At 39.3% G+C, this 26,596-nt stretch overlaps 1 protein-coding gene across 5 annotated transcripts in view; it reads left to right on the plus strand.

Moving 5' to 3' along the window:
- LOC134631189 (transcription initiation factor TFIID subunit 4-like) overlaps positions 1–26,596 on the plus strand; it is a 93,436-nt gene that overhangs the window by 45,562 nt on the left and 21,278 nt on the right. For 3 of the 5 annotated variants that reach the window (XM_063479263.1, XM_063479281.1, XM_063479290.1), the window contains 2 exons: positions 6,257–6,313; positions 21,543–21,665. In XM_063479263.1, the coding sequence (XP_063335333.1) occupies positions 6,257–6,313; positions 21,543–21,665 (180 nt within the window). Of the gene's footprint in view, positions 1–128; positions 2,099–6,256; positions 6,314–21,542; positions 21,666–23,255; positions 24,379–26,596 lie in introns of those variants that run through there. The other 2 variants (XM_063479272.1, XM_063479300.1) reach the window with 2 other exon arrangements.

A 26,596-nucleotide genomic window follows, 5' to 3' on the forward strand; every position in this document is an offset into this window, starting at 1 on the left:
TCATCCTGTTGTGTGTGTGTGTGTGTGTGTGTCTATGTGTGTGTTTTTGTGTGAAAGTTATGTCCCTGTGCAACAGTGTGAACTTGTGTACCGTTGTGTGCATGTGTGAGCATGTTGCTCTTGTGCAGGCCCTGACAGATGAATTAGAGTGTGACACCAGTGGATGAAGTGACCTCCCTGTGTCCTCCCAGGCTCCTGGCCTAAGGGCTCCTCTGTCCTGGCTCTTCCTCCCCGGACACAGCAAGGAGGGGAAAAATCCGTACCTTACACAACCCCCATGCACTATGAAGCTAACAAACACACTTATCCGCAGCATGTATCACCTGTAAAACATCCTTCTATCACAAGTCCTGACAGCTCAGGTGCAACAGAGCATCTGTATCACCTGAGCTGTTTTCAAAAAATAAACAGCAAGTCAGATCACATCATGCAAATGTTTTTCTAATGATGTGCAAGAAGTTAATCATTTTGGGGTTTGTTTGGAATAAGATAGCATTAGAAATTAAAGACTGTTCTTTAGTAATATCTAGTCTTACCCACTGGTGCTCAGTAGTCATGGGTCAGACCTCAAATATCTTCAAACTTAATAAATTTTGATCTCATGTAAAAAATAAAATAAGATTTTGACAAATTCTGTCTGTAGACAAGTAAGTGACAAATTAAGGGAAAACCTGAACACTTGACCCCTACAGTGAGGGGTTCAGGGACTGTAATATAGTGGGCACATTTTGCCCTAACAATAATGTAACATTTTTTATTTACCTTTTAATAGGAAGCACCTTGAGACAACTAAATAAAATGAAATTGAAATATAAAAAAATAGCCTGAAAGATTTATAAAAAAAAATGGAAGAAGAAAAAATTGAACGAGGCAAAATTACCTCATTTTACCTTAAGCTATACAGCCATCATCTGTCCTATTTACAATAGGCTGGATCACACATCGCTTTCTCTCGCCGTTTCCTTGCAGCAGCTACAATGTATCTGAAGCCAGAAGCATCTATACAGCTGTTCCAATCTTACCACGCAGTGTATGTTAGGAAGGGTGGATAGTGCTCTGTTAATCCAGGGAGTGGTCTTAATTCAATTCAATTCAGTTTTATTTATACAGCGCCAAATCACAACAACAGTCGCCTCAAGGTGCTTTATATTGTCAGGTAGACCGTACAATAATACATACAGAGAAACCCCAACAATCATATGACCCCCTATGAGCAAGCGCTTTGGCGACAGTGGGAAAGAAAAATTCGCTTTTAACAGGAAGAAGCCTCCGGCAGAACCAGGCTCAGTGAGGGGTGGCCATCTGTCACGACCAGTTGGGGTGAGAGAAGGAAGACAGGATAAAAGACATCCTGTGGAAGAGAGCCAGAGATTAATAACAAATATGATTCAATGCAGAGAGGTCTATTAACAGATAGTGAGTGAGAAAAGTAACTGAAGAAGAAATACTCAATGCATCATGGGAATCCCCCAGCAGCCTTACACCTATTGCAGCAAACTTTACATGGTTCATAGTAAGAGGATTAACAACCTATCTATAGGGTACAAGGAGTTACTTAAAGGCTTGAGTGTGAAAATAATGGGAATAACATAGTATGGTTGTAACAGTCAGCACAGCGTAACCCAACTGAATACCTGTAGGAGATTCTGGAACAATATCAGCACCATCATCAAAACTTAAATAACCGTTTGGGTAGTGATGTTCCATCCCTTTAGTAGAAGTTCAGGAGATTTGTGCAATCATTGCCAAGGTGAGTTAAAGTTGTTTTGGCAGCACTTCTCCCAAAAGCTTTCTAAGACTCTGTGTTATTGTTTTTTTGTTTTTTTTTTCCTTAATTTGTCGCCCGTCTCCATAAACATCTGCCAAAAAACTCAGAACTGCCTTTGAGCTACTTCCCGCTGCAGTATTTTTTCCAGGCCTTTGCCTTGATGATGCACACACATGGACAGACTCACAAAACAATAGCAGCTATAATATATTGGTGGAGATCATCAAAGAATTAGCTGATAGGTTTGTTGGGCTTTGCAAGTAGAGTACACTTTATCTTAACTATTACACAAACATCTAAAACGGAGCGTGGTCCATATTTAATATTAACCTACAAACCTTAAAAATAATGATTTACTTTCAGTGTGTAATAGCAAAAACTTTTTGCTCCATGTGTAGTCAATTGAAAAAACAAAACAAAACGTTTTTTCATCAGATGGCAAATGAGGTACACTTTGCTAGGACAGGGTTGGACCCTTTTTTGCATTCAGAACCACCTTAATTCTCTGTGGCGAAGATTCAGCAAGGTGCTGTAAACATTGCTCAGATTTTGTCCGTATTGACGTGACAGCACTACACAGTTGATTTGTCATTGAATATGATGCGAATGTCCTGTTCCACTATATCCCAAAGGGGCTCTGTTGGATTGGTGCATCTGGTGATTGTAGAAGCCATTTGAGTACAGTGAACTTAACCTTTTTATCTCTGTGACATAGCACATTATCTTATCTCAGCAATGATCAGCAATACTCAGGTAGGCTGTCCCATTTAAATGATGCTCAGCTGGTACCAAGGAGCTCCAACTGTGCTAATAAAATATCCTTCCAAGCTATCTTTGCTGTTGCCAAAGTCTTCCATACATGTCCAGTTCAAGGCTGTTTGAATGCCATATTTCTTTTTATAAGGCATCTGAATATTGTGCTTCAATAACATCATGACCATTGAGGTCTCATGTTACTAAATGAGGCATGATACAGACATGTTATCAAGGGTAAGTGCAGCAAAACTCTGTTCATGATTGTAAACAGTCAAATCAAAAATTCTATTTGTCAGTATGGGAGAGGAGGGAACTAACTGGTATGTTAGCCAGTCTTTGTGGTAAAGTACACCTAATAAATACGTGCTGGTTTATAAATTTTCTTTTTTAATTAAGACTGCAGTTTTATAAACTGCAGCTTGAGAATTCGCTTGTTACTGTGCATTATGTAATGATATGCCAATTAGCCATGTGCTTATCCTGCTTATGCTAGTTAGTCATGTGGAGCTGTTACTCCCTCTTTAAAGCTTGCCTTCCTTTTTAAAGCCGTAATAATTAAAGATCCTTGAGGTAAAGGTGGAAATCCAATAACTGAGTTTTATTTTGATTATGATCTCCTTTATAAACAAGCAAACAAAAATGATGCATAAGCCTAAAAGGTGGTGAACTGTGAAACTGGACAATAGTTAGACACCTAATTCTCTGTTCTTTAAAATTGTTCCAGATTGAAGGTTACTTTCGTCCAGTTAAACATTGTAGCACATGACATTTAGAACAGGACTACTTGCCCTAGCCTTAAAAAAATGATCAAAACTAATGGGGTGCTAGTAGCACTGACACATGGCCAGTATTCTGATCTCAGCTTTCTGCATGTAAAGACATTTGTCTCTCAGTAAAAGAAGATCACCACTGACCAGAAAAAGAAAGAGAATCTTTTGCAAATGAAAATGCCCTGCAGTGTAACATTAGCAGAAGCTAGGTTAATTTAATTAATTTTGAATGGAGCCAATGTCCCACAGTAAAGATTCTCATTGCAGCACACCTCACTGTCTTAATTGCATTATTACGCTCCAGTCCTGCCATGCAGGATATTAGAAAATCCTCTAGTTGATGAACAGGGCCACCAAACCCCATGACCTATCTGTTTTTTTTGTTTTGTGTTTTTTTTAGATGGAAAAAAAGACATTGCCTCAGCAGGAAACTAAACTGTAAAGTTGGTTGTTTAAAAAAGAAAATGTGCAGCTTTAGGATCCTCTTTGTCAGGTCCCAGTTCTACATGGTTGAGCACTCTAATCATTTTTTTTTTTACTTTGGAAAGCTCTCTTTATTAACAGGATTACTGAAGAACTTTTGCAAATGTAGCCAAGTTCTGTTAGAAGGGCTTACCTCGGGGCTGTTTGGATTGCCTGAGCTTCGTTGAGGAAAGTCTGACTTCACCTCAGAGCCACGTCTGTGGCTTTTTGGCTCTTGTTGCCATGGCGTTTCAGTTCAAGGAGAAGTTTGGAAAGAAAATTGAACGATATACTACACAAACAGTGCTTGATAATATTGTAGTACTTTCTCTTTTATTTAATCATGTATTCGTTTTACTTTTCCTGCTTTTTTTCCCTTTACAGCTTTATAGGTATCACATCTGTTTTATGGTACACTTGCTTTGATACTCTGCAGCCAATATAACAGACTGATTTAAGGGAAAGCAGGAAAAATCCATCCTAAAACACTTACATACTGTTAGGGAGTGGCTCATGATTTAACTTGATTTTTGGTTCGATTTTTCTGACTTCCTCTAATAACTGTTTCACTTTAAATGTTATGTTTTTGGCTTAGTTCACTAAAATATAAAGGAGCTTCTTTATACATAGTATTTCATGTTCAGCCTTCATTTGAGAGATATAGATCGCTGAATATGTTAAAACTCTCAATAATTCATAATGTTATGTTCTTATATTGCATAAGTGAGCCATTTATTGACTTAAAGTTTCATAAAAGAAAGATTTACGGTGAAGCTTGATGCCGGCGGTTTGTTGGTGGATATTATTATTTTTTGCCTGTAATTTGTAAAGGAAATAAGATTGATCAGATTTATAAATACTATCAGTGGTAACTTAAAGAAGTATGACAAGTTTCACTCTAAATATTTGGGAGAATATGTTAACTTTGCTGTTTCCACATAGAACCCAGAGCTTAATCAAAGAAAAATAACCCTCTGATTGTCCTCATAATTCATTTTTGGCAACAAAATGAAATTTCAACATTACAAAACAGCTCCAGAATACATTCCCAGACTGTTTGTATACTATACTACACTGCATTTTTTAAGCACAGTACACTCAATTACACAAACCAACAAAGCTTGTCAGCATTTAGTACGCAGTCCTCTTTTCCCTTCTCGACTCTGTTCACTCCTGTAAGTGGGGAAACCAGGGCAGCTGACAGAGGAGATGTAAAGCATGCCAGTGGCACCACTGCCCTTTGTAAACAGTCCATCTGTACCTACCCCTCCTATCCTCCACCCACCTCCCTGCCTGCCTCTTTGCTGCTCGAGCGCCCGCTAATTTGACCTCTTGAATAAGAAACGCACTGAAATAATCCTTTCCACCCCCTCCTCCTTCCTTCACAACAAGCCTTACCCTCTGCTATGCCAGCCATTTAAAATATGACTCAAGTCTTGAGGGATGCTCTGGCCGACTGGAGGGCAAACACATTAGTCTTAGTTGAGATACCGACCACTACGTGAACTGCCTGATATATTTAAAGCCAATTAGCAGTAAGGCTATGAAGAGCAGGTCTCCGTCCATCAGAGAGAGTACATAAGGAGAGGAAGGGAGGTAATGTTAAGGAGGGAATAGGGATGGCCTGGCGCATGTTCTAACTGATTTGTTGTTTGAAGAAATTAGATGAAAGTAAGATAGCTTTTCACTCCACTGAGATGGAGGCTGTATTGTAAAAATAAAATATGACAGGTTCTCTACATATGTAGACCTACACGATTAACCTTTTGCAATGTTTCAGTGAATAAAATGAAGACATAGAGCTAGCAAAATCAGGTTAGACAGTAACTGAGAGCTTTGTTTGCACAAAAATGTTAGGGTCGATCAATTTATGCTCATCTTAATAGGGAAAAAAATCAAATGCATAGATTATTCCCAGATTAACAAACAACACGCAATTACTGTGTAGTGCCATAATCTGCCTCTGTTGCCTGCAGTGGTCAGCTGTACATGTACATTTGGCTGCGTGGTGAAGGATTCCCAGGGACAAATACATTCACCCAGATCTTAGCAGCTGATTAAAATAGAAGTGCTGTGTTGTTATGCCAGGGACACACACACTCACACAAACACAAAGCAACGGATAGCCACACTGGCTCTCAGTGACACATAGACAGCCACTGCCACTGATAGTCACCAACATCCTTTCCCCCTTGTGTGTGTGCGCGTGTTCGTGCTGGCTCGAGCAGAATTTTTAATAACCTCTTTTGATTAGAATCCCCCTCCAGCGGCTTATTTAGGGCTGGATTTGGAGCGGGTTTAAAGGCCACTGCCCCCCGGGGGGCGCTCCATTGCTGTTCTCTGAATTCAGATACGATGTCCTTGACACCTCTGTATCCTGTTCCCATTTTGCACTATTTTTGCTGCCGCAGCAACAGATGAGTAGCGGAGAGGTTGTGGGCTCCTTAAACCAGCTGTTAACCTGTGTCCCCCCCCCCCCCCCCCCTCCTTTGCTCAACAGAGTCGCTCCAGGCAAGAAGACCCAGAGCAAGCTCGACTGAAACAGAAAGCTAAGGAGGTAAGCTGCAGCGGAGATCATTACCCTTGACATTTCCCCGACTCCAACGTATTAATTTTTCATGCCTCACTACATATGTAATGCCATTTAAAGTCGGACTTAAAAAAGTTTGAAGAATTATTCGCGCAGATTGATGCCCAAGTGTGGAAAATGATTTTCTGCGCACCCAAGACACCCTCCACTTCTTCCACTCCTCTTCTTTTTTCTTTTCCTCATCTGTGTCGTCTCACAGCAGTGTAAATTTTGACTAATTGCTTTTCAATGGGCCCGGTGTCTTTCGGTAGATGGTGTCCTTTATTTACTGTTAATTTCTCAACTCACTTTTGGCACATCTGTATCTCATCTTAAAAGTACATTTGTATTAATTTCATGTAAATTTTGTTGCCACATAAAAGTGCGATTATCTTAGCCAACACAGTGCAACAGAATTAATAGTGAGAGAGCAAAATGGATTAACTTTTTATATCTGTTTGTAAATTAGTCCAGTTGCAGCGATGCATAGTTCAGCAAAAGCATAAAAGTATATGATGAATGAGGTTTTAAGATGTACCAGTTCATGGTCTGCAATAACTTTTCCTAGTAAAAAGTAGTAAAAAGAGTTATTTCCTTTTCCAACAGGCAAAGGCATAACACTTAGCTCTGCAAACTGGGAAGTGTTTAAACTGGTATAGTGCATTTCTTTTCTGTACAACGGGGGCTCTTCATCTCAAGTGCAGGTCTTGTATAAAATGAATTCCCAGTGGAGCTCAAAAAGTAGACCACACCGTGTTTTAGTGGATGGTTAATGTTGTTTACGCAAAGGAAAAGGAAATAGCACTTTCACAGCGGAAGTTTGCCTTTTTAATTTTTTGTTTTTTTGTTTTGTCTTGTTTTTTTGTTTACACCCGAATAACTTCACTGGGTGCTTTCAGTCCTTGGCTTGCTAACAAAGATCAAGAGCCCTGTGTGGAGCTTCCATTGAAAAGTCTGAGTAGGCAGGAGGATAAAACGAGCAGCATTCACCTGTTGTTGTTGTTGATGTAGAATGTAAGGAGCACACAGGGTTTTGTCTAACTTGCTTACTCTTTTAAAGCAAGCCTTTTGTTTATTTAAGTAAAGTTTACTGAGCATGCATGCACTTTTTTGACTTACACCATCATTTATACTCACACAGTTCTACACTTTTGGCCACTTATATTAAGAATTAATTGCATCTATCTCATTCATCGGAAAATCTTGTATTGTTGTTTGGCCAGAATATTTAATTTTAGGATGTACTTAGCCAGAGTGTGATATTGAACTTGTGACCTTAAAGTGACAAGTGCACTTACCTCAGGCTACTTGCGGCACTCTATCGTTTCTCTTCTTCTCTTCCGGACATTTCTTTCTAGCAACAGTGAGCCCTGCTGCAGTTTAGAACATTCACACTAGATCTCAGCCTTCCCATAAGCCCCACATATGCAAATGAAGCAGCGTAATAGGCAGCGCGATAGGTTTGCCCCAGGGGCCATGTGATCAAAGTGGATCTCCTCCCTGTTAAGTGGCAGTCCGCTCGTCATCTGGATACGGCCAGATTAGTGCCTCGTGAGGAGATGCCGCGTGCATGTATGCACATTTTCATTTTCATCTGGAATTTTAAGAAGGTGGTTTGGAAATTGTTACTTTATGTAATGCTTTCTCCCGCTAGATAGAGACGAGGAAAACTCACCAACCCCTCCAACTGCCCCCACCCCCACCTCCTACACACGCGCACACACATACACACACATTCAGCTCCCCTTTTCCACCCTCCCTCACCTCTTTCTTTTTTGCTTAATGGCCGTCGTTTCTCAGCCCCCGTGCCTCTCCAGTTTTCATCACCTGACTGGCTCAAGGGGACAGAGCTGGCTGTTTGTGTCACTGCAGAGTCTGTCGGCAGCTCACACATCTGCGCAAATTTCATCAGGATAATGAGCCCGAGCTACTCTTCCAGGCGACGGGCAGAGGAGCCAGCCTCTCTTTAAGCCCTTCTCCCTGATCTCACACACACACACACACACACACACACACACACACACACACACACACACACACACACACACACACACACACACACACACACACACAGTCTAACACATATGCACACGCGCACACACAACCACTACCACCAAACAGTCATCATTTTGGGGAGATGGAATTACAGAGTGTTATATACTCGAACCAAGTGTTGGCATGTAAATTGAGCTGGCGCATGATTTGTTTTTAAAAAGGCAGGTACATTGTGCTGTGAAACTACTTTTGCAGACCTGAATCAGTGCTGGAGCCTGACAGCCAGGTGTTAACCATGACTCGCAAATAAATTGTATGAATCGAAATGCTCAGGCTGAATGTCTAGTTAAGTCAGTTTTAAAATCACACATTTGCCTTATAGAGTTTGATACATATATAAAACAACTGCGTCATCTTAGCCTCATTTAAACTATTAAAGAATTGTAATAGGTGGGACACTGGTGTTGTGGCCCACTTGGGGCCTTTCTGGATTTTGCATGTTCTCCTTGTGTCCCACCCAGCTAATAGGTTGGTTAAGCAGGAGAAAATAGATGGATGTATATATGTATTCATTATCAGTGTTATGACCAAGTTTTACAAAAAGCAGAGATAACATTTTTGACTCCTGTTGAAGCCAAAGAAATTAATTGTTTTAACTACACAGCATCGTCTCTGCTGATTGTCCATATTTAGCTTCCCAGCATGCACCTGTCTTTTTTGCCCCACATAGTATCGTTGCCTGAGGACCCCACTTACCTTCAACCCGACGAGTGGGCATCACACCCTGATTAGTGCCATGATTAGACCAGAGCTTTCACTTGTACCAAAGAAATGTTAGAAATTAATAAGCAGATTGCTGCGACATTAATTAAATGCTCTCTAATTGATGAACCATTTCTGTTTTGAACAGTCCACGAGCTTTCTGCTGGCCAAAACACTAACTTTGTTCAGACTGTCTCATAATTTAGGCACTTTGTTCTTAAGTTTACAGAGACTAGATCTTTGTTTCTAAGGGGATAAAACCTTCTCTTTTTAATTATGCAACAATCTTTTCCTCTAGCCCTAACCTTAGGACAGACTTAACTTCACTAAAAAAAGAAAAGAAAAGAATGCCAGAATACAAAAGAAATACAGTGTTCTATTCGGTATGGGTTGTAATGAACATCTTATGCTCTAGGTGTTTCCAGCTGAGCTGCAGGATTTTAGTTTTGTATATTGATGTAGCTAATCCTGTGATTGTGCTTATGTATATACACCAGCAACCTGAAGCTCAACCTTGTCACCAGCAGTGTAGTCTGGTCAGATAGTTGTTGGCAGAGGTTTTGTGTGCGATAGGCTTAGCACTTCTGTTTCCTCTATTCACTACCATTTGGCCGAAAGGTCAGATGGGCTATTTCAGAAATGCCCCCAGTAAAAATCAATCGGCAAATCGTGGAGCTCAGTTCCTGTTTGTTTTTGTTGTTGGTGGGTCTGTGTGTTCTGTCTGTTCCATCACTGAGGCAGGGGGCCAAGCAATGCCTGATCATTGAAAGTGAGAGAATAAGCGAGAGAGAAGAGAGAGAGAAAGTAGGAGACAGAGAGACAGAGACAAAGAGATGGAGAGAAAAGAATACTGGGGGTGAGGGTGGGGGCAGTGGCGAGATAGAGAGGGAGTTAAGGCCAGTGGAGATACATCACAATGTCAGAAACACAGACACACTGCAGCCACAGATTCATCATCACAACCGCGTCTGCAGGCACAACTGGATGCAGGAAACGAGTGAAGTGGAGAAGAGGTGTGGAGAGAGGACAGGACAAGAGAGACGAGGGAAGAGAAAAAAGACAAATTGGCTACTACAGCTGGCCAAAATCTGGCCAAAAGCTCCTGTTTGAGTTTGTTCGACCCCGAAAGCAAATAAAGCCACGGACAGTAATATTTCCACTATATGGCACAGTTGATATAAGTTGATTAAAAACTGTCACTAAAGCATTATGCAGTACCTACTCAGCTTCCACTACGATTCAAATTGGACAAATGATAATCATAATAATACCAGCTGACTTGGGATGAAATTGATTTTACAGCTGTGCAGCTACAGGTAATTTTTACCTGAACTGGCGCATTGGGGAGAAAGTTAATAACTCAAGTGCCACCTGATCATACTTGGCAATTGGTTCATAAGTAGGCTTGTAATGGTGTGTAGTGTGACTCTTTGGTGTATGTCCTACATAGGTTTCTAATAGGGTCACAGAGGTTTTTTGTTTTAAATGGACAGATCCACATGTGTTCTAGAACATGTTGTTAAAAAAACGTTGTTTTTAACTTGTGTTCCTTGAAGGAGAGAACAGTGTAGGCACATATTTTATGGGATACAGCATGCATCAAGTCAGATGACCTGTGCCATCTGTATGTGAGGTCCCACCTGTACATATGTACATCACTTCTAAGGGTTCATTGCAGTTGTCTGTCTTCACCAAGCCCAGTTCCACAGCAGGGCCATTATTTGCTGTACGTTGTGCCTCTCTTTAAGTTAGTTAATCTAGTACAATACATATTGGATATGGATTCAAGACTCACAGAGAAGCCTCATGCTTCAGCTGAGCCACAAGCACAGTAGTGCATCATAGACCCGATACAGGTAGGATATATCGCCTAGTGAGCTGTCACATACACATGGTGGAACCAAAGACAAGGTTTGCAATGATAACCAACAGACTGCAGCAAGATGCAAGTTTATATCCCTTTCAACAGAATCTATGATGTTGCATTAGCCTTGATTGAAATTGCGCTATCTGAGAGTGAGGTAAAGGAAGACCTTTGTGACTGTAAGCCTTTGAGAAAGTCTTTACTATGCTATTATATTTATGAATGCTTAAGTTTTTGTTAATTGATATTTATTCAAGTCATTATTAACATTTTTTAAATAAAGAAAGAAAAAAGAAGTTATATGAAGAAATAAATGTTGACAATCAAGAATTCAAACAACACATCACCAAAGTGCTGTTTAGATAGAGATTTACTTCTGGGGATAAAAATCAACAATCTCCAACAGCAAATAACGTAATCTTGGCAATCCAAGGGGAAATTCGAATCCAAGAATAAAATATGGAGGTTGCCCACCTCCTTTGTGGAAGTGAGAAGCAGTGGAGTTTTATATGAAAAAATATCCATAAAAATCTTATCTTGAACAAAAACAATTATAGGGAGTTAAAAACATATGTTTGTAATGACGAGTTTGTGTGCAAAACACAAAACCGATGTTTCTGTTTTTAAAATGAGCTAAAAAAAAAAAAGCTTAAAAAAGCTTTATTTCCAATTTAACCAGCCAGCACACCCATTTAAGAAGAGCAGAACCACCTAGCCTTATTCTTTCAGACCCAACATCATAGGCAGAAATACCTACTTGCGAAATAGACTATAATTGACAGAATGTCTTCAAAAAGCACTGAAAAAAGTCTGAAAAATTCTGTCGTTTACACCACTGCTTGAATAAGTGCCTTTTATAAAATAAATGTTATTTAGAAAGAAGAATTATGGTTACATAAGGAGCCAAGTAGTTGATTGTTCACAACACACTTGAAAGCTATTAAAGAGGCTCCCTCCCGGTAAGCGTGAAGTCATCCACACTCCCCAATATAGAGTAAGAGATGAGAGCCAGGGCTTTGCTACCAGGTTTCATCCTCTGATAAACTGGCTATCTCCTACTGTGGCTGGTTAGCACTCTCAAAGGGCTCCGGGTCAAATAACCCCTCAATATACTCCATGTGGTCAGCCCACTTACCAGCAAGGACTTCATCCCAAAGCTCCTCAGTGTTGGACTCAGACTTTTCTCAACGTCTTGAGAAATATGACATGCATTTTCCAGAATTAAATACTGAAGCTGAGGACCAGTCTGATGCTCAGCTGGCTCTCCTATTGTGAATAATCCCCAGACTGGACATACCTTGTCCTGAATCTTGGTGTGCAAAGATAAGCAGCATTGGAAGACTTCTCCGGCTTCGGCTTTGTGATCTTACTCAAACATGATGATGGCGAACTTCAAAAAAACTAAAAGAAGATTGTGCTCTGTGGGCAGCCAGACTCACTACTTGTAGCTTGCAAGTCCAACCCTGTGGAGGAATAATAGAATAGCATAAAAACAAATTTAACTATGTTTTCCAGGAAGTGCTTCACATTTGTCATCACAAGTCATGTCCTTAAGGGTCTGAATAGAGGATGTTTTCAGACAGGTGTCAAGGTTCTATGATATCCCATAGAGAGTGAATCTGGATTTACCCTTAGTCGAACAAGTGTTTCAAAGTTCCTAAAAAGAAAAAAACAAACAAAAAACTTAGATATTGACTTGCCATCACATGGTTGTATTCTTCTCTAAATTGAAAAGAGATCTACATACATCTTAAAAATGATTTCCCAGCATTTTATGCCTTTATTAGGCAGTTGATGTTGTTAATAATACAAAAACAAATAAGTGGGGCATTAGTCAAAGCTGTTTGGCTGGGAAGTTGAGGGAGCTCATGGTTTAACACTTAAGCCACTGAGGTCTTAATTTTAGGTGTTTTTGCTAAAATGCTCGGACAACTGCAGACGTGAAGCTTGTGTGCTGTTGGAAAAAACGAAAACCGCAGGAGGATTGAGATCCTTGTCAGATGATGATCCTTGCTGTTTTAAGCAAATATAAGGCAGGACGAGAGATGCACAAAGGGAAATTAACACCACAGAAAGCACTAAAACTACAGAAGAAACTACTAAAAGTGAACATTCAGCACATTTTCAGCACTTGATTCAAATTCTTTTAGTTTCCACAGCAGAACTCTGTGGTGAGATTAAGTAACAGGGTGTTTCTTAAAAGCAGCGGGGGGCTTAGTCAAGCTTCCCTGGATAAATAAAGGTTAAAAAATGGTTAACACAGTCTGTCTCCCACTGCCAGCCCAATCACTGGCAGACCTTTAGATGATGTGGGAGGGAGCGTAAGGGAGTACATGGTCTTCTCCTCTCCTCTTCTCTCCTCTCATTCTTTTTCCATTCTTCCACATTACCATGCCCTTGCAGCAACACTCCACTTCTAGCTTAGAGTGATTCCAGAAGACTTGTGTGAAACCGAGAGCTCTCCAATGGGAATCTCAAAGGTTTTTGTTAGAATAATTTTCCTCAAATATTTTTTCTTCTTCAGGCATTGAGAGATTTTTTTTTGCCCATTTGACGCAGCAGCATTGCTTGAAATGTCTTGAACCTCTACCAAATTAATTCTGCTCTTGCTCAACTTTGAACCTTGCATGGCTCCAATTAAAAGCCTGCAGGTATATATCCTTCCTGAGGTGCAAACATATATGTTAGAATCTGAATTCAGTTAGACCACTATTCACGTGAGATATGCAGAGCCTTTTTCAAAGGAATATACTTTACCCATATATTGCCTATATTCTCAAGAACTGTTTGCATTAATTTTTTGTGTTATTTAGATCGTACCCGTTTGTTCAGCCAGTCCTTAATACACATATACATGTGTTTGACTGGCCTTGCCTTCGCCACAAGTGACCAGGTCGTGGAGAAACTGGAATCCACCCACACTATGAGCCCCATCAGCTGCAGCCTCACACTTCTCTGTCAGAAGACGATGTAACAGCCCCTTGCTTTTTATTAGGCCAGTTATATCTCCGAGTTCATAGGCTCTCATCCTCTGGCCCTCCTCAAACTGCTCTGCTCAAAGGAGCGCTGTCCCCCATTAGGTAGGCCCCAGGGCAAAAGCCTGCTACCCTCCTCCACATTTGCTCCCTCTCCATGCTGACTTTCAAAGAGAATTCCTGCTGTTATGCGTGTCCCAATTCATAGTTATTATATTCTTGTCTTCTAGCCTTACAGATACACAATACATTCATTTCACTTGAGCAGCAGCCATCGTGGTCAACTTGCACAATCATGGTTACAGGAACATGCATGTGTGCTTCTTGAGTATATTTTATATATTAGGTTCTTTTTAAAAATTCATTTTTCTAAAAAAAAATAAATTTAACAAGAGTGCTTTTAATCTAATATGTTTTCAACTTGATTTCAATTATTTTTCTGAAAGATCACAAAACAGGTTAAGATGGATAATTTAATTATCACATAAGAAAGGTCTGTTTTGTAGGTCCTCCAGATATGCAGGCTACTTAATAGTACACTGTAACCTTATTTTTTATTTGTTGCTTTGTTGTCTGTAGTTCCAACTTCAGTTTTTTTTTCTTCACCTCAAGACATATTACATGAAAAAAAAAATAGAAACAGGCTTTAAAAGTACCTTTGGTGTTCCTGTGTGTTTTCGAATATTACAAAGTGCTGTAATGAGAAGGAAAACAACAAAAAAAGGAGATTTTTTTTGCCTCAGAGGGAGATAGCGACTCGTCTAGTTGCTGTACAAGCCTGTAGGTTCACTTTTCTCTTTGTGCGCCGGAGCACTCCTTGGGACTCAAGCGACAAGGGAATTGGGCATGCTGAGCTATGCTGAGCTATGCTGGTGGCGAGGTGCCAGCCTCCTTTGCCTGGGATATAAGTGAGAGGGAAGCAGGAGGCAGGACATGTTTCAATTAGGCAACAAACACCGCACACAGAGGATAGGAGAGGGGAAAAAATAGCTTGCCCACATCAGCTACCTTCTCCCTCCTGACCTTTCCCAAAAATACACTTCCCTGAACTGCTGTGCCCCACCTTTCTCTTTTTTCTCATTTAAAATCTAAAGAGTCATTTTTGTGGAAATCTTATGGGAAGGACAGTAGCGGGGGTCTTTGAGAGGTGATGCTAAGTGTGCCAGCTCGGCCTGCATGTTTCCATTAGATTGTCATGTTGGCTAATTAGAGAGCGGCAGCATGATTCACCTTGTTAATTAGGAGGACTTGCACACCATGTGCCTAGGGGCGGTGTGGGGAAGAAGAGCCCAGCCTCAGAGCCTCCTAGTCGCCTGCTGCCTATGAAGATTCCCCTTCTCATCTACCTTCCTTTCACTCCTTTTTTTTGATTTGGAAATGAATAAATCATTGAGATCGTCCTCTCTCGGAGTGTGAATATCTGAGTTCTCATCTTTTCCTGGATGCAAATTAGGCGTGATCAATAGAAGGTGACGAGCGGCGAATCTAAATGTTAAAAAAAAGAGAGCAAGACAGGGAGAGAGAAGATTGCTAGACGAAGCACAGCAGCATAGAACGAGACAAAGCGAGAGAACATTTAAAGTAGGAAATTTTCCCTTAGATAAGCAGTATTTTTAATGATCACTCCTCTTCCCCTGTCGCTCCGGTGTAACACTGTCAGAATCTGCTTAACACTGATTTCTGGCTCCTTCATTAAACACCGTTCCTTGGCAAAATGTGTCGTGCAAATGTTATTATTTATAGAAGTATTACTTACTCCAAAGTAAAGGCACGAAGTCTGTAAGACACATTCAATTTATTCATGTATTTCATGCAGTGTCCCTTTATACATTTTAATTCCTGCAAATAAGTTGCATATGAAGAAGAACCACAGGGCTGTGATAGTGACACTCACATAATGACCTTAGCTGCAGGGACAACTGAGGGCTCTAAATAATTGGTCCTTTGCCCTGGAAGGACTTCAGACATACTCAACTTCAGAGGAAATGGAACACACTGTGCTAAGACTATTAGATCTTGCACATTTTGCTCCATAGGTAAAATACCACAATCACAATTTATGTGCAAAGAAATTATGATGAAACTGAATTTCAAAACAGTTTATGTCGCTTTGTTATTACATTTTTAACTTTGGGTGATTTATTATCTATTATATCTGTCTATATTATCTATTGCCTGTCTATTCAGAAAGACTAGTATCTGCACTGTAGTGCAAATCCAAAGTTTTAAGTGCCGTATATAATGTGTCAGAACATATTAGTAATGCACACTGAATATCGCATAGTTTAACTTTAAGCGTTATAAATATTATAAATCTTTAAATATGAATTCACTATAATAATAATACAAAATATTTTATGGCGTTCTCCTATTTGCAGTTCAGTTTGTCTAATGAAGCCAAACATGTCTCTATCCACACTTGTCTACATTAGCAGGTCGTGGCTCAACTCGTCTCTTTGTAGTGTATGAGTGCAGATGGAGAAGGGAAACCTGATTGGTTACTGCAAATGGCCCCTCTGCCTGCAGCAAACTAACTGCCAGGCACTTCACATGAAGAAAGGCCTCAAGATGCGGCTCACAGATGTTCACGTAATGTCGGCCATGTGGGTGTCAGGTGAATGAGTTGCATGGATTACAGACATACATAAAAAACATACATAAAATGTCAACACACACACACACTCTTATGTTAGTGGGAAACTTAGACAAAGGAACACGCAATGTTACAAATACCTGAATTTCAAAAGCAGTCTTTATTAAGAAACCAAACAAACAAAAAAATCTATTATTCGAATTCATGCTAAAGAAAAGACATTGCCTTTGCGTCAGATTAATTCATTCATATGAAATGAATATAATATAATCAAAAATATTTAATGTGCACGTTTTGTATTAATTATTAATAATTAAATACTAAATAAACATCAGTCTGTCAGACCTACACTGCTATACACAGTTACATATAGACATGCAATAGTTTCCCAGTGATAATGTCTGCATTGATTTAGCTGAGATTTTTTCTTTCATGCAAATATTACAAAATACCAAACCATTCTTATGAACAATCAAAAGTTATTACTTTTTTAACCTTATATTAATTTTATTATTACTACATTAATAAATAATACAAAATAGTGTCATCTACACAAGGTCACGTGACAGTCTAACAGAATGTTACAAATTTCAGAAATTCATCTAACATTGTCGTGTAAGACTGACATTGTGATCCCTGGAACCATACTGCCAGTGAAGCTAAAAACTAAAACCTTATTGTGTTAACTTATGGTTCCATTAAAAAAGAATAAATAGAGTTTTTTTATAACTACATTTTGCATGCATTTGATTATGTCGTGGTCCTGTGGACATAATATACTTGAAGCTGTATAATATATCCACAAGTGTATTAGAGGCAGACCATAGACCATAGACTGTTTCTGTAAATCAGTGCGCAGACTTTTTATCTTTTTACAATTAGTGAGTTGACACACTGCCAGTTAAAGCCTTCCTGCCTTTCTCTTAAACTGCTGGCATTGACTACTGTTATCATTAATTTAACACTTTTTATGTAGTCAGCACCAGATGACTTATTTTTAATGCTGGCAATTTGGCTGTATTTTAAGAAAAAAGTGATACACTAAATTTATTGAGACTGGGTAGTTTAAAAGAGCAAAAGACAATATGCTGTGGTTGTAGTATTTTGGTACACTGTTGTCTCTCAAACTTTTTTACACTATTAGAAGATTAAGAATAAATGTAGAAACTGCAAAACAGCGCAGTTTGTACCCATCGCTGTTTAAAAAAATGTTTGCACCAGAGGCCTTGGGTCCAAGAAAGGCATTCACCAAATACAACATATGCTTTGTCTATATAGTCAAAAGCTGCCTGCTTTGTTGTATTGGATCAAAGCTTTTGAGGGGTGTTTGGAGGGGGTGTTAGGACAGACACTAACTGAAAACCCAAAAACCCATGATCTTCCTTATACACTATATTGTGGGCTTTGCAGGGCGAACAGCCCTTTAGCTTCCTTCATAGCCCTGTAGCTGCTTGTGACGTCAAGCAGAGCATGTTCTGCTCTAGCAAGGACATCTGTCTGTAAGCGTCTGGAGGGCCGCAAGCAGTCCCCCAGGCCAGGAGCAGGGGGAGAGGAGAGAAAAGACTTTGTTAAAAACAGCAGAGATGGAAAACGGCAGGTTGGCCATCATGGCTCCTACAGCTTATCCTCCTCTTCACTCCAAGCGTGTCAGACCGCTCTAAGGTTCTTTCTGTATTTTAGACATTTTTGCATCATAAGGGGGCATACTGCTCTTTCTTCTGTGATAAGAAAAACCCATGTTATTTCTTACTTACGTCTTGACAGATACTTTAACGAATCTATTAAGGGCGCAGAGCTCGAGTTAACTTGTAAATAATTCATGATGTTGGGAAGCAGGTGACTGAAAAGAACAAAAAACAGTACAGTTGATCACAGATCAAATCAAGAGGATTTTCCTATTTTTTGCTATTAAAACTATGAGTAATAAAATACGTGAACTTCATAAATTTTAAACATGCTTATACAACAGGTTTCTTCTTATCCTGGGAACTTAATCCGCACTACAATGTTATAATAAATCATTTTTAAAAAGCTATTTAAATCCAGTAGTCATAATTTACATTTACAAAAGCAAAGGAACGGTTTAATTAGAACAATTGTAATATTCTCATTAACTGTTTTACCTTACTTTATAATTGCCACCTGCGCGTATATAAACTTAAATCTCATAGCAAAGCTGTAGATTGATTTTCTGGGTTATCTCAGAAATGTTCTACATCTCCTGACCTTTGCTAATAATTTGACTTTACAAGTCCCATTTCCTTGCCTACAAAGGGCATACCGGCAGACTGGAAGCACTGGTATTTAAGTGACTTCAGAACAGCAGATATTTATGTGGTACCATTGATCGGACTTGGCAAATGTATGCATCTTGTCAGCTGGTTATTTTTCCAGTCCGGGAAGAATTCCAATGGTGACCTTTGCAGTTTTTGGCAATGATTGTACCTATCGCTTAACAGTGCTGACAGCGTACTCCAGAAGGTTCAGAGCGATTATTGCACTTAGAAGTCACAGTTCTGCTTTTTTTGTATTTCTACAAGATTAAAGAATGTGAAAAAAAAAATCAGCAGCATTGTCAGTCTGTAAAATCTTTTTCAGGAACATCATTAGGAAAGATGAATAGCTCTGTTTGTAAAAACATACTAGAAGAGACTGACGGTGTATTTAACAGTATGGTGTCAGAACCTTATTACTAGATCTTGGAAAAGGTAAATATTTTTGCTGCTACCATTTTAAGTCAAGCGGCTTTACTGTCATTCCAAACGTGCAGTGGTACAGTACACAGTGAAACGGGACAACGTTCCTCCAAGGCCATGGTGCTACATATAACATACAACAGACAATCAAGAAAGGTTTACAAAAGGGGAGTTCATAGCATTTGTGCACCTCTGTGTGACCATATGAGCATACATATGTAAACATTTAAGGGTAGCCAGAGAAAGTTGTAAGGCAAAGCAAGTCTGCCCCAGCCCCACTCAACTCTGGCTTGTATCCACTGGCAGTCAACAAAGGAAGGTAGACTCTGCATAATGGCACCAGATTGAAATCAGAAATAAGTCTCCCACTGTCACGGCGGCCACTTTACTGACGGGAAACGCAGACTGGAGGGTTGCAGATGGTAAAATGAAGTCTACATTCATCATACAGTCATAAATCTGAAAATGCAGGCAGTTGCTGTGGGCGCTGGGAGCCCATGCCTGGTGCCAACTGCCAGCCAGAGTTGCCGGCATCCTGGTGCCATCAGTGAGATAGCGGACCTCACTCACTCTCTTTCTGTCTCTCGCTCTCTCACTCTCTATGCTCTGCCACGGCTCACTTTTCAGTGGGATTCTTTAAGGTCAGGCCTGAAGAGGTTTGTCTGTTGTTTGTGGCAAAGCCTAATAAGGATAACAGTGATAATATTAATGCAGTCTTTTCCATGTAGACAGGGGCAAAAATCATATCCACTCTGTTTGCCATATCCAGCCACAATCCCTAGTGTGTGACTCTATTCTAATGCCTGTATACATTTGCATGACTTTAAGAGCCTGACTCAACATTTGTCTAAATTGTTAATATTAGTCAAAATCTTTATTTTGACCGCTATCCAATGTAAAAGGAATAAGTAAATGTAGTTTATTCATTGAGCTGGTTGGTACTGCTGCTATTATTCCCCCTACTTTGTGTTGTCAGCGTGTTTGAATCTTTCAACATTCCGCCGTGCTAAATGTGAAGTGGCAACACCCTAAAGGGCATGCCTTGCCAGCGGGGTTTTAGGAAAAAATCAGAAGCAACTGCATGCACATTTAAGATCAGACTTTGTACACCAAAGCAACCTTTTACAGAGCGCCATCTGAAAGTAACATGAAATTTTCCCCTGATCAGACAACATACATGCCTCACGCAAACACCAGTGCCCAGCGAACACATGCTGAGAGATAACATAAAAGAACATGAAAGACATCAAGGCGCACATTGATTGTCCCTGTACGCTTCAACCCAGGCCTCACTCCCCCAGCGGGCAGACACGCAGGCAAGCTGGTGGGTAGGCATTCCCTGTGCTGTGGCCAAGATTGATAGGCATGTGTGTGTGTGTTGTGTGTCTGTACACTTTGTTTGAATGTTGAAGGGAGTGCTGACACCCTCTGTACCGTGGCCCCAGGCCCTCACACCTCCACCCAATATAAAGGGCAGCTCCCAGCAATGCTGGATTCCCCCTCAACCCTGAGGGTAGGCATGACATTACCTTGGGCAGTGCCTCCCCGCAACCCCCACACTTCCTTAGAACCATGTGACTACACACACATAGTCTTTGAGAGGAGCTCGGTTAATGGCTGAGAACAGTCTACCATTTTGTTTTGCTCAGGAAATTCTACTTATACAGTACATGGACGGGCAGTAGAAGTTCAAGAAATCTTCTTTTTTTTTGCAGTCTCCTTTAATTCTTATTCTTACATTTGATCTTAATCTTATATGCCTGACAGTTGTTGTTGTTTTTTTGAGCTAATGATTGCAAATCATAGTTTGGGGGTTAGTATTACTGGCTATATGTAACTGCTATGGTGCCCCTTTATTTGGTTTTGGGTTCATCACAGGGAGATGGTGATATTTTGAAGGTTTGCTCCATCAGTATGCACAAGTAAAAAGTTTAATTTCAGAGTTCGAGATCGAGTTCAACATTTATTGTCAATGAAGAAGCCCAGTTAAATTAGGAATATGTCAACATTGAGAGTGACATTTAAAACAATACAGTGATATTGATGAGAGATCTGTTATTTTATACTTCTTATGATATTCAAGATAAAGAATCTTGAATATCATAAGAAGTATAAAATAACCGATCTCTCAGCATTATGAAAGAACAACAAGTACAACAAGTACATTTGGGAGGAGCATTAAGCTAATGTGTCTGGATCCACTGCCATGATGCAAATTTATTATGTGCATAAGACTTAGAAGAACTGAACAACATGTGAAAATGTGGAAATATTAGATGTGAATCTTATGTTCATAGTAAGGTCTGATTGTTTCTTGTTATGTTTTCACTAGATGCAACAACAGGAACTGGCCCAGATGAGGCAGCGGGATGCCAACCTTACAGCACTAGCCGCCATTGGACCCCGAAAAAAACGCAAAGTGGATTCACCGGGGGCCACGCCATCAGGGACCGAGGTGAGAACTATATTGTCAATGTTTTTTTTGTCATCACCAGTTTGTAATGCTGACTTGCTATCGATCTTTGGGAAATTAACAGTAGAGAATTTTGGATTTAATCTAATTTAATCAATCATGTTCTACTATTTCTAGTTAGTGGACGTGCCTAGGCAATGACATTGTTATCTTATTTGACAGAAATCTGTGCACTTTCTTGTTATTTATGGGGAACTGATAAGCTAAAAATAAAACAAACAGCACAATTCATTATGATAAAAACATTTTTTTAACTATTAAATTATAACTAACTAAATTATTACATGATATAAGTTTGAATTCAAATTCATTTTTCTGCCTGCTTATGATATAATAACAATAAACATTGCAGCGTATTAGAGTTTTACCCAAAGACATTGTTTTTCCCCCAAAATATTGCTTTTTTGTTTAAATTTCCTGTGTAGGCAGTATTCAGTGGTAATTTTACATAGTCGTGTCATCCCCAATTGCGGTAAGTACTCGATAGTAAAAATGAGTCACTGAATATCTTATCTGCAAGACAGTGAATAAGAATAACAATGGATAACTGCAGGTAATGTTGTGGTTTCTGATACTGGCTGCTGGTCAGATTGCTGGAACACATCTAAGGTGTTCTGTTTTTTTGAGAAGTTTTTAATGCCGTCTATTCTCCTGAATCTAATTACCATGTTGTTGTTAAATCATACTTTTCACATTTCAGAGAATGTTCAAGTTTTTTTTTTTTGGTAGTCATAAACTTGGCACTTGGTAATGGAAAAAAAATTAATTATTGCAAATGTTAAGCCTCTGCTGAGCGTTATGGGATGCAACTGCTATAGAGGGCACCCAAATGCAAGACACGAGGCCAGGTTATGAAAGAAAGAAAGAAACAAAAAAATAGCCAGAAAAAAACTGATTATATTTCATGATGTGACTCTCAATTCTCTTGTTCAACTTTACCCCTAAGTGCTTTCTTGGATGAAATTTGGCTACAGTGAAGACCATTTGAGTGCAATGACCTTGCGGTCATTGCGATGGTCATATCTGCTAATACAAATTATGACCCTACAGTCGTGCTGAAAAAAGTTTGACATGATCTAAATTTTGATGCGTTATCCTGCTGGAAGCAGCCATCAAAGGTGGGTATACTGTGGTGATTATTCAGGCAGGCATTTAACTGTTGTTTAGTTGGTGGTAAGGGGCCCAATTGTGTTCAGTGAAAATATCCACAACATCATTGTACCACCAAACTGAACTGTTGATACAAGACAGGATGGATCCATGCGGATCCATCCATTTCATCTTAGTTAAGCCAAATTTTGATCATGTCATCCAAATGTAACAGCAAAAATCAAGACTCATCAAAGCAATGTTTTTCCAACCTTCTGTTTAGGGGTGGACGATACATTGAATATACTCGATGTATTGTGAGTTTTTCAATGTATGATTGTTAAAATAGCTTTATTGTAACCATCGAGTATAAATTGCCATGGCAATATTGAGCTGTCTGCATGTAATTTACTGTGAGTTCTTTTTTCTCCCACATGCTGCAAATGCATCATTAATCCAACCGGAAAATTGTCTACCTGGCAGACTACGCTGAACATGTGTTTTATATACTACCAGATAGGGAAAATACGGCGACAGCGGAAGTTTCAAACAAGCGAGGGAATGAGACTCGCTGTTGTTAACTTGCAAAACATGCCGTAAAACGATTGCCGCAAAAGTTAGCAGTACCACGAATTTATTCCTCCAGCTGAAAAGTCATCCACTGCAAAATGAGGACTGTTTTAAACTCTGCATGTCAACGTCTCCTCACACACCAAAGGAAACGTTAAATAAACCAGCTGTGATACCTGTGACTATTCTTGGTCAGTCGTTTTTAGACTTTTATTATCGTTTTTATTATTTTAATATGTTATAAGCACAAAGAGCACTTTTTAAATTTCAGTTGTTTTATTTTCTCTCATTAATTCTTGCTTGATGTACTTTTTTGTTGCTATGATCTTTTGTTTGTTAAAGGTCTAGTGTTGACCACAGAAAGAGACTTACTGTGACAGTATTGACATTTGTGAAAAACCTCTGTGTGCAACTGATGGTTAAAGACTCAATCATTCATTCATTCATTCATTTATTCAATCGATTTTTTGTATTCCATGTAGAAAAAAAGTATTCAGTGGTCGATTTGAATGAGTATACCAGTGCAATTTTAGGCACTATATGGTTGAAAATAACATTTGTTTTTGGAGGTTATTTTAACATATCGTGATATATATCATGTATCGCGATATTGCCAAAAAATGTTGCGATATTAGATTTTCTTCACATGGCCCTGCTTCTATGTATAATTCAAATGAGCCCATGCAATATATAAATCTCTTTTTTGGACCATTCTTTGTATAACAATAAAGATGGCTGTTTGGAAAAACCCTAGTAAATCAGTAGTTTCTGAAATACATAGACCAGCACAGATGGCACTAGCGGCCATGCCATTTTTAAAGTCACTTAAATCACCTTTCTAGCCCCATTGGTTTGAACTTAAGCAGTTTTTCTTGGCCATGTTTAAATGTCTATATGGATCGAGTAGCTGCCTTGTGGCTGGTTGATTAGATATTTACATCAATGAGCACTTGAGCCGGTGGATGTGAACATCTTGTCCTTCGACACATCTGATCCTCTGTCAGTGCTGATACAATAAAGTGGCCTCTTTTCTGTAGTTGTCTTATCCTCTTATCCTTTGTTTTCATTAAACCACCTACTTTACTTATTAATATTTTATTGGGGAAAACATTATTTAAGTTCTGGGTTTTTTAAAATTATGTATTTAAAGTGTCAAAAGGAATAAGAAGACACAACAATGAAACTGAAAATAAAAAATGGAGGTAAATGAAGTCTGGCAAAGTGCCACACACTATGTAAACAAAAAGTCAGAAATCAAGATATGAAATGTGAATGTGAAGCAGGCAGTGTTGGGGAGTAACGGAATACATGTACCGCCGTTACGTATTTAAAATACAAAATATGAGTAACTGTATTCCGTTACAGTTACCGTTTAAAAAGGTGGTATTCAGAATACAGTTACTTTGTTGAAATCAAGGGATTACACAGCTGTCTTTTCCTGTTTCATGTTAGGCTATCCCCTCTCTATGTTTGGTAATTCCACGGCGCTGGAAACCCAAACAAAACACACATTAAGAGGCTCTAATGCCTGTGTCTCAATCTCGCGGCCCATGTCACCTCTACTTGCGGCCCGCATAATGAAAATATTTTTTTAAATTATTGTTCAAAAATTCTTTAATATGAAGGCAATAGGCAGAGTGTTACAGGCATAGCCCTAAAGAATGTAGCCTCATGGGCAGTGTAGCCCAGCTGTAAGTCAGCTGTTAAGACTCAACTGTACACTGTGTTCGTGTTTTTCTCCGAAACAATAAGTTCCGTTGGAGCAGCCTTTCAATGCCTCTCTCTGTCTCTTGCTAGCAAACTTGACCCAGACAACAAAGTAAAGCTAGTTTTCGGCTACGAGCCCGACACAGAACCCGACATATTAGCCAGAGGTCCCTTTACTTCGGTTTGGAGCCGCGGACCTGTTTTATATACGCGCGGAATAGTTTTCTATATGAGATCACTGCAAAAAGTGCAGCCTTACCTAATGTCCACCCTACTGTTACTCATTTTATATTAAGATTTAAAAATCTAGTTGGTTTTGGTATGGTGAGTAGCCTTCTGTAATAGTAAAAAAAACACACAGCAATAGTACATTCATGTAGTTGTAAAAGCATGATAATATATTAAGTAATCCAAAGTATTCAGAATACGTTACTCTCATTGAGTAACGTAACAGAATACGTTTCCAAATACATTTTGGGGCATGTATTCTGTAATCTGTAGTGGAATACATTTTAAAAGTAACCTTCCCAACACTGGAAGCAGGCATGGTTTTAGAACTACTGACACAACAGCCGTCGAGATCAGCAATGGCAAGCCACATTGACCGTGTGACATTCACATGAGGTTTATATGGGTGCCAAAAGGGTTATTGTCATTTTGCACTAAAGTTATTCATTTTATTTCATATTTACATCAATTAATACATATTATGAACATTTTGAGCCAGGTAGTTCATTTTATTAGCAGAGGAACAGTTTAGCAGAGGGCCAAATTTTCATTACCAGATGAATGAAACAGAGCGTTTCAAAAACAGTCGGGCCTGTGGCGTGCATCGAATGATCAGCGATGATTGCCTACAAAGAAATGTCCAAGGAGTGAGTAAATAAAGAGGATAAAATCTTAATCTTTAGAGTGATGAGGCAGTACTTTTCTTGAAATACCAGGAAGCAGGTTTGTCTTGCAGACTAGTTTTGTTGGTCTTATTTATGCCTGTCTTTATCTTTGAGCTCAGTCGTATTCTTCTACTGGTAAGAATGATTTAAGTTTAGAGATACATCTGAAGACTCAACCTATTTCACTCAAAGTTAGGAAGAATGAAATGATGGATGTAAGGAAATATCTGCACTGTACAGAGAGCACGGCGACACACTTCCATGTGACATGCCTGTTGTGGTTTTAATTAACCTGAACTCTGGTATTACAAAGAAAACTCTTCCGTTACAGGTTCCAAAAGCAACAACCTTAGTATCACATTTCTGTAGCACAGGGTTATACATGAAGTCATGCCTAGTTGCTGTACCAAATCATATTTTTCCTTTAGGCAGCTGGGAAACATTTAAATTCCACATATTCATCTGTAAATATGATGAATCTAAAATAAGCCTGAATTTTGAATGTCAATTGGTCATTTTAATAACCTGCTTATCGAGTTGCATCTTCACATCCTTTGCTTAGCAGCAATATGCTGCAGAGGAGCATGGTAATGCAAACGGTAAAAAAGCATAAATAACAAAATAAAAGCATTATTTCTGGTCCTTGAGTACAGT

The sequence above is a fragment of the Pelmatolapia mariae genome, linkage group LG1, assembly GCF_036321145.2.
Source record: "Pelmatolapia mariae isolate MD_Pm_ZW linkage group LG1, Pm_UMD_F_2, whole genome shotgun sequence".
In the NCBI taxonomy this organism is placed as follows: Eukaryota; Metazoa; Chordata; class Actinopteri; order Cichliformes; family Cichlidae; genus Pelmatolapia; species Pelmatolapia mariae.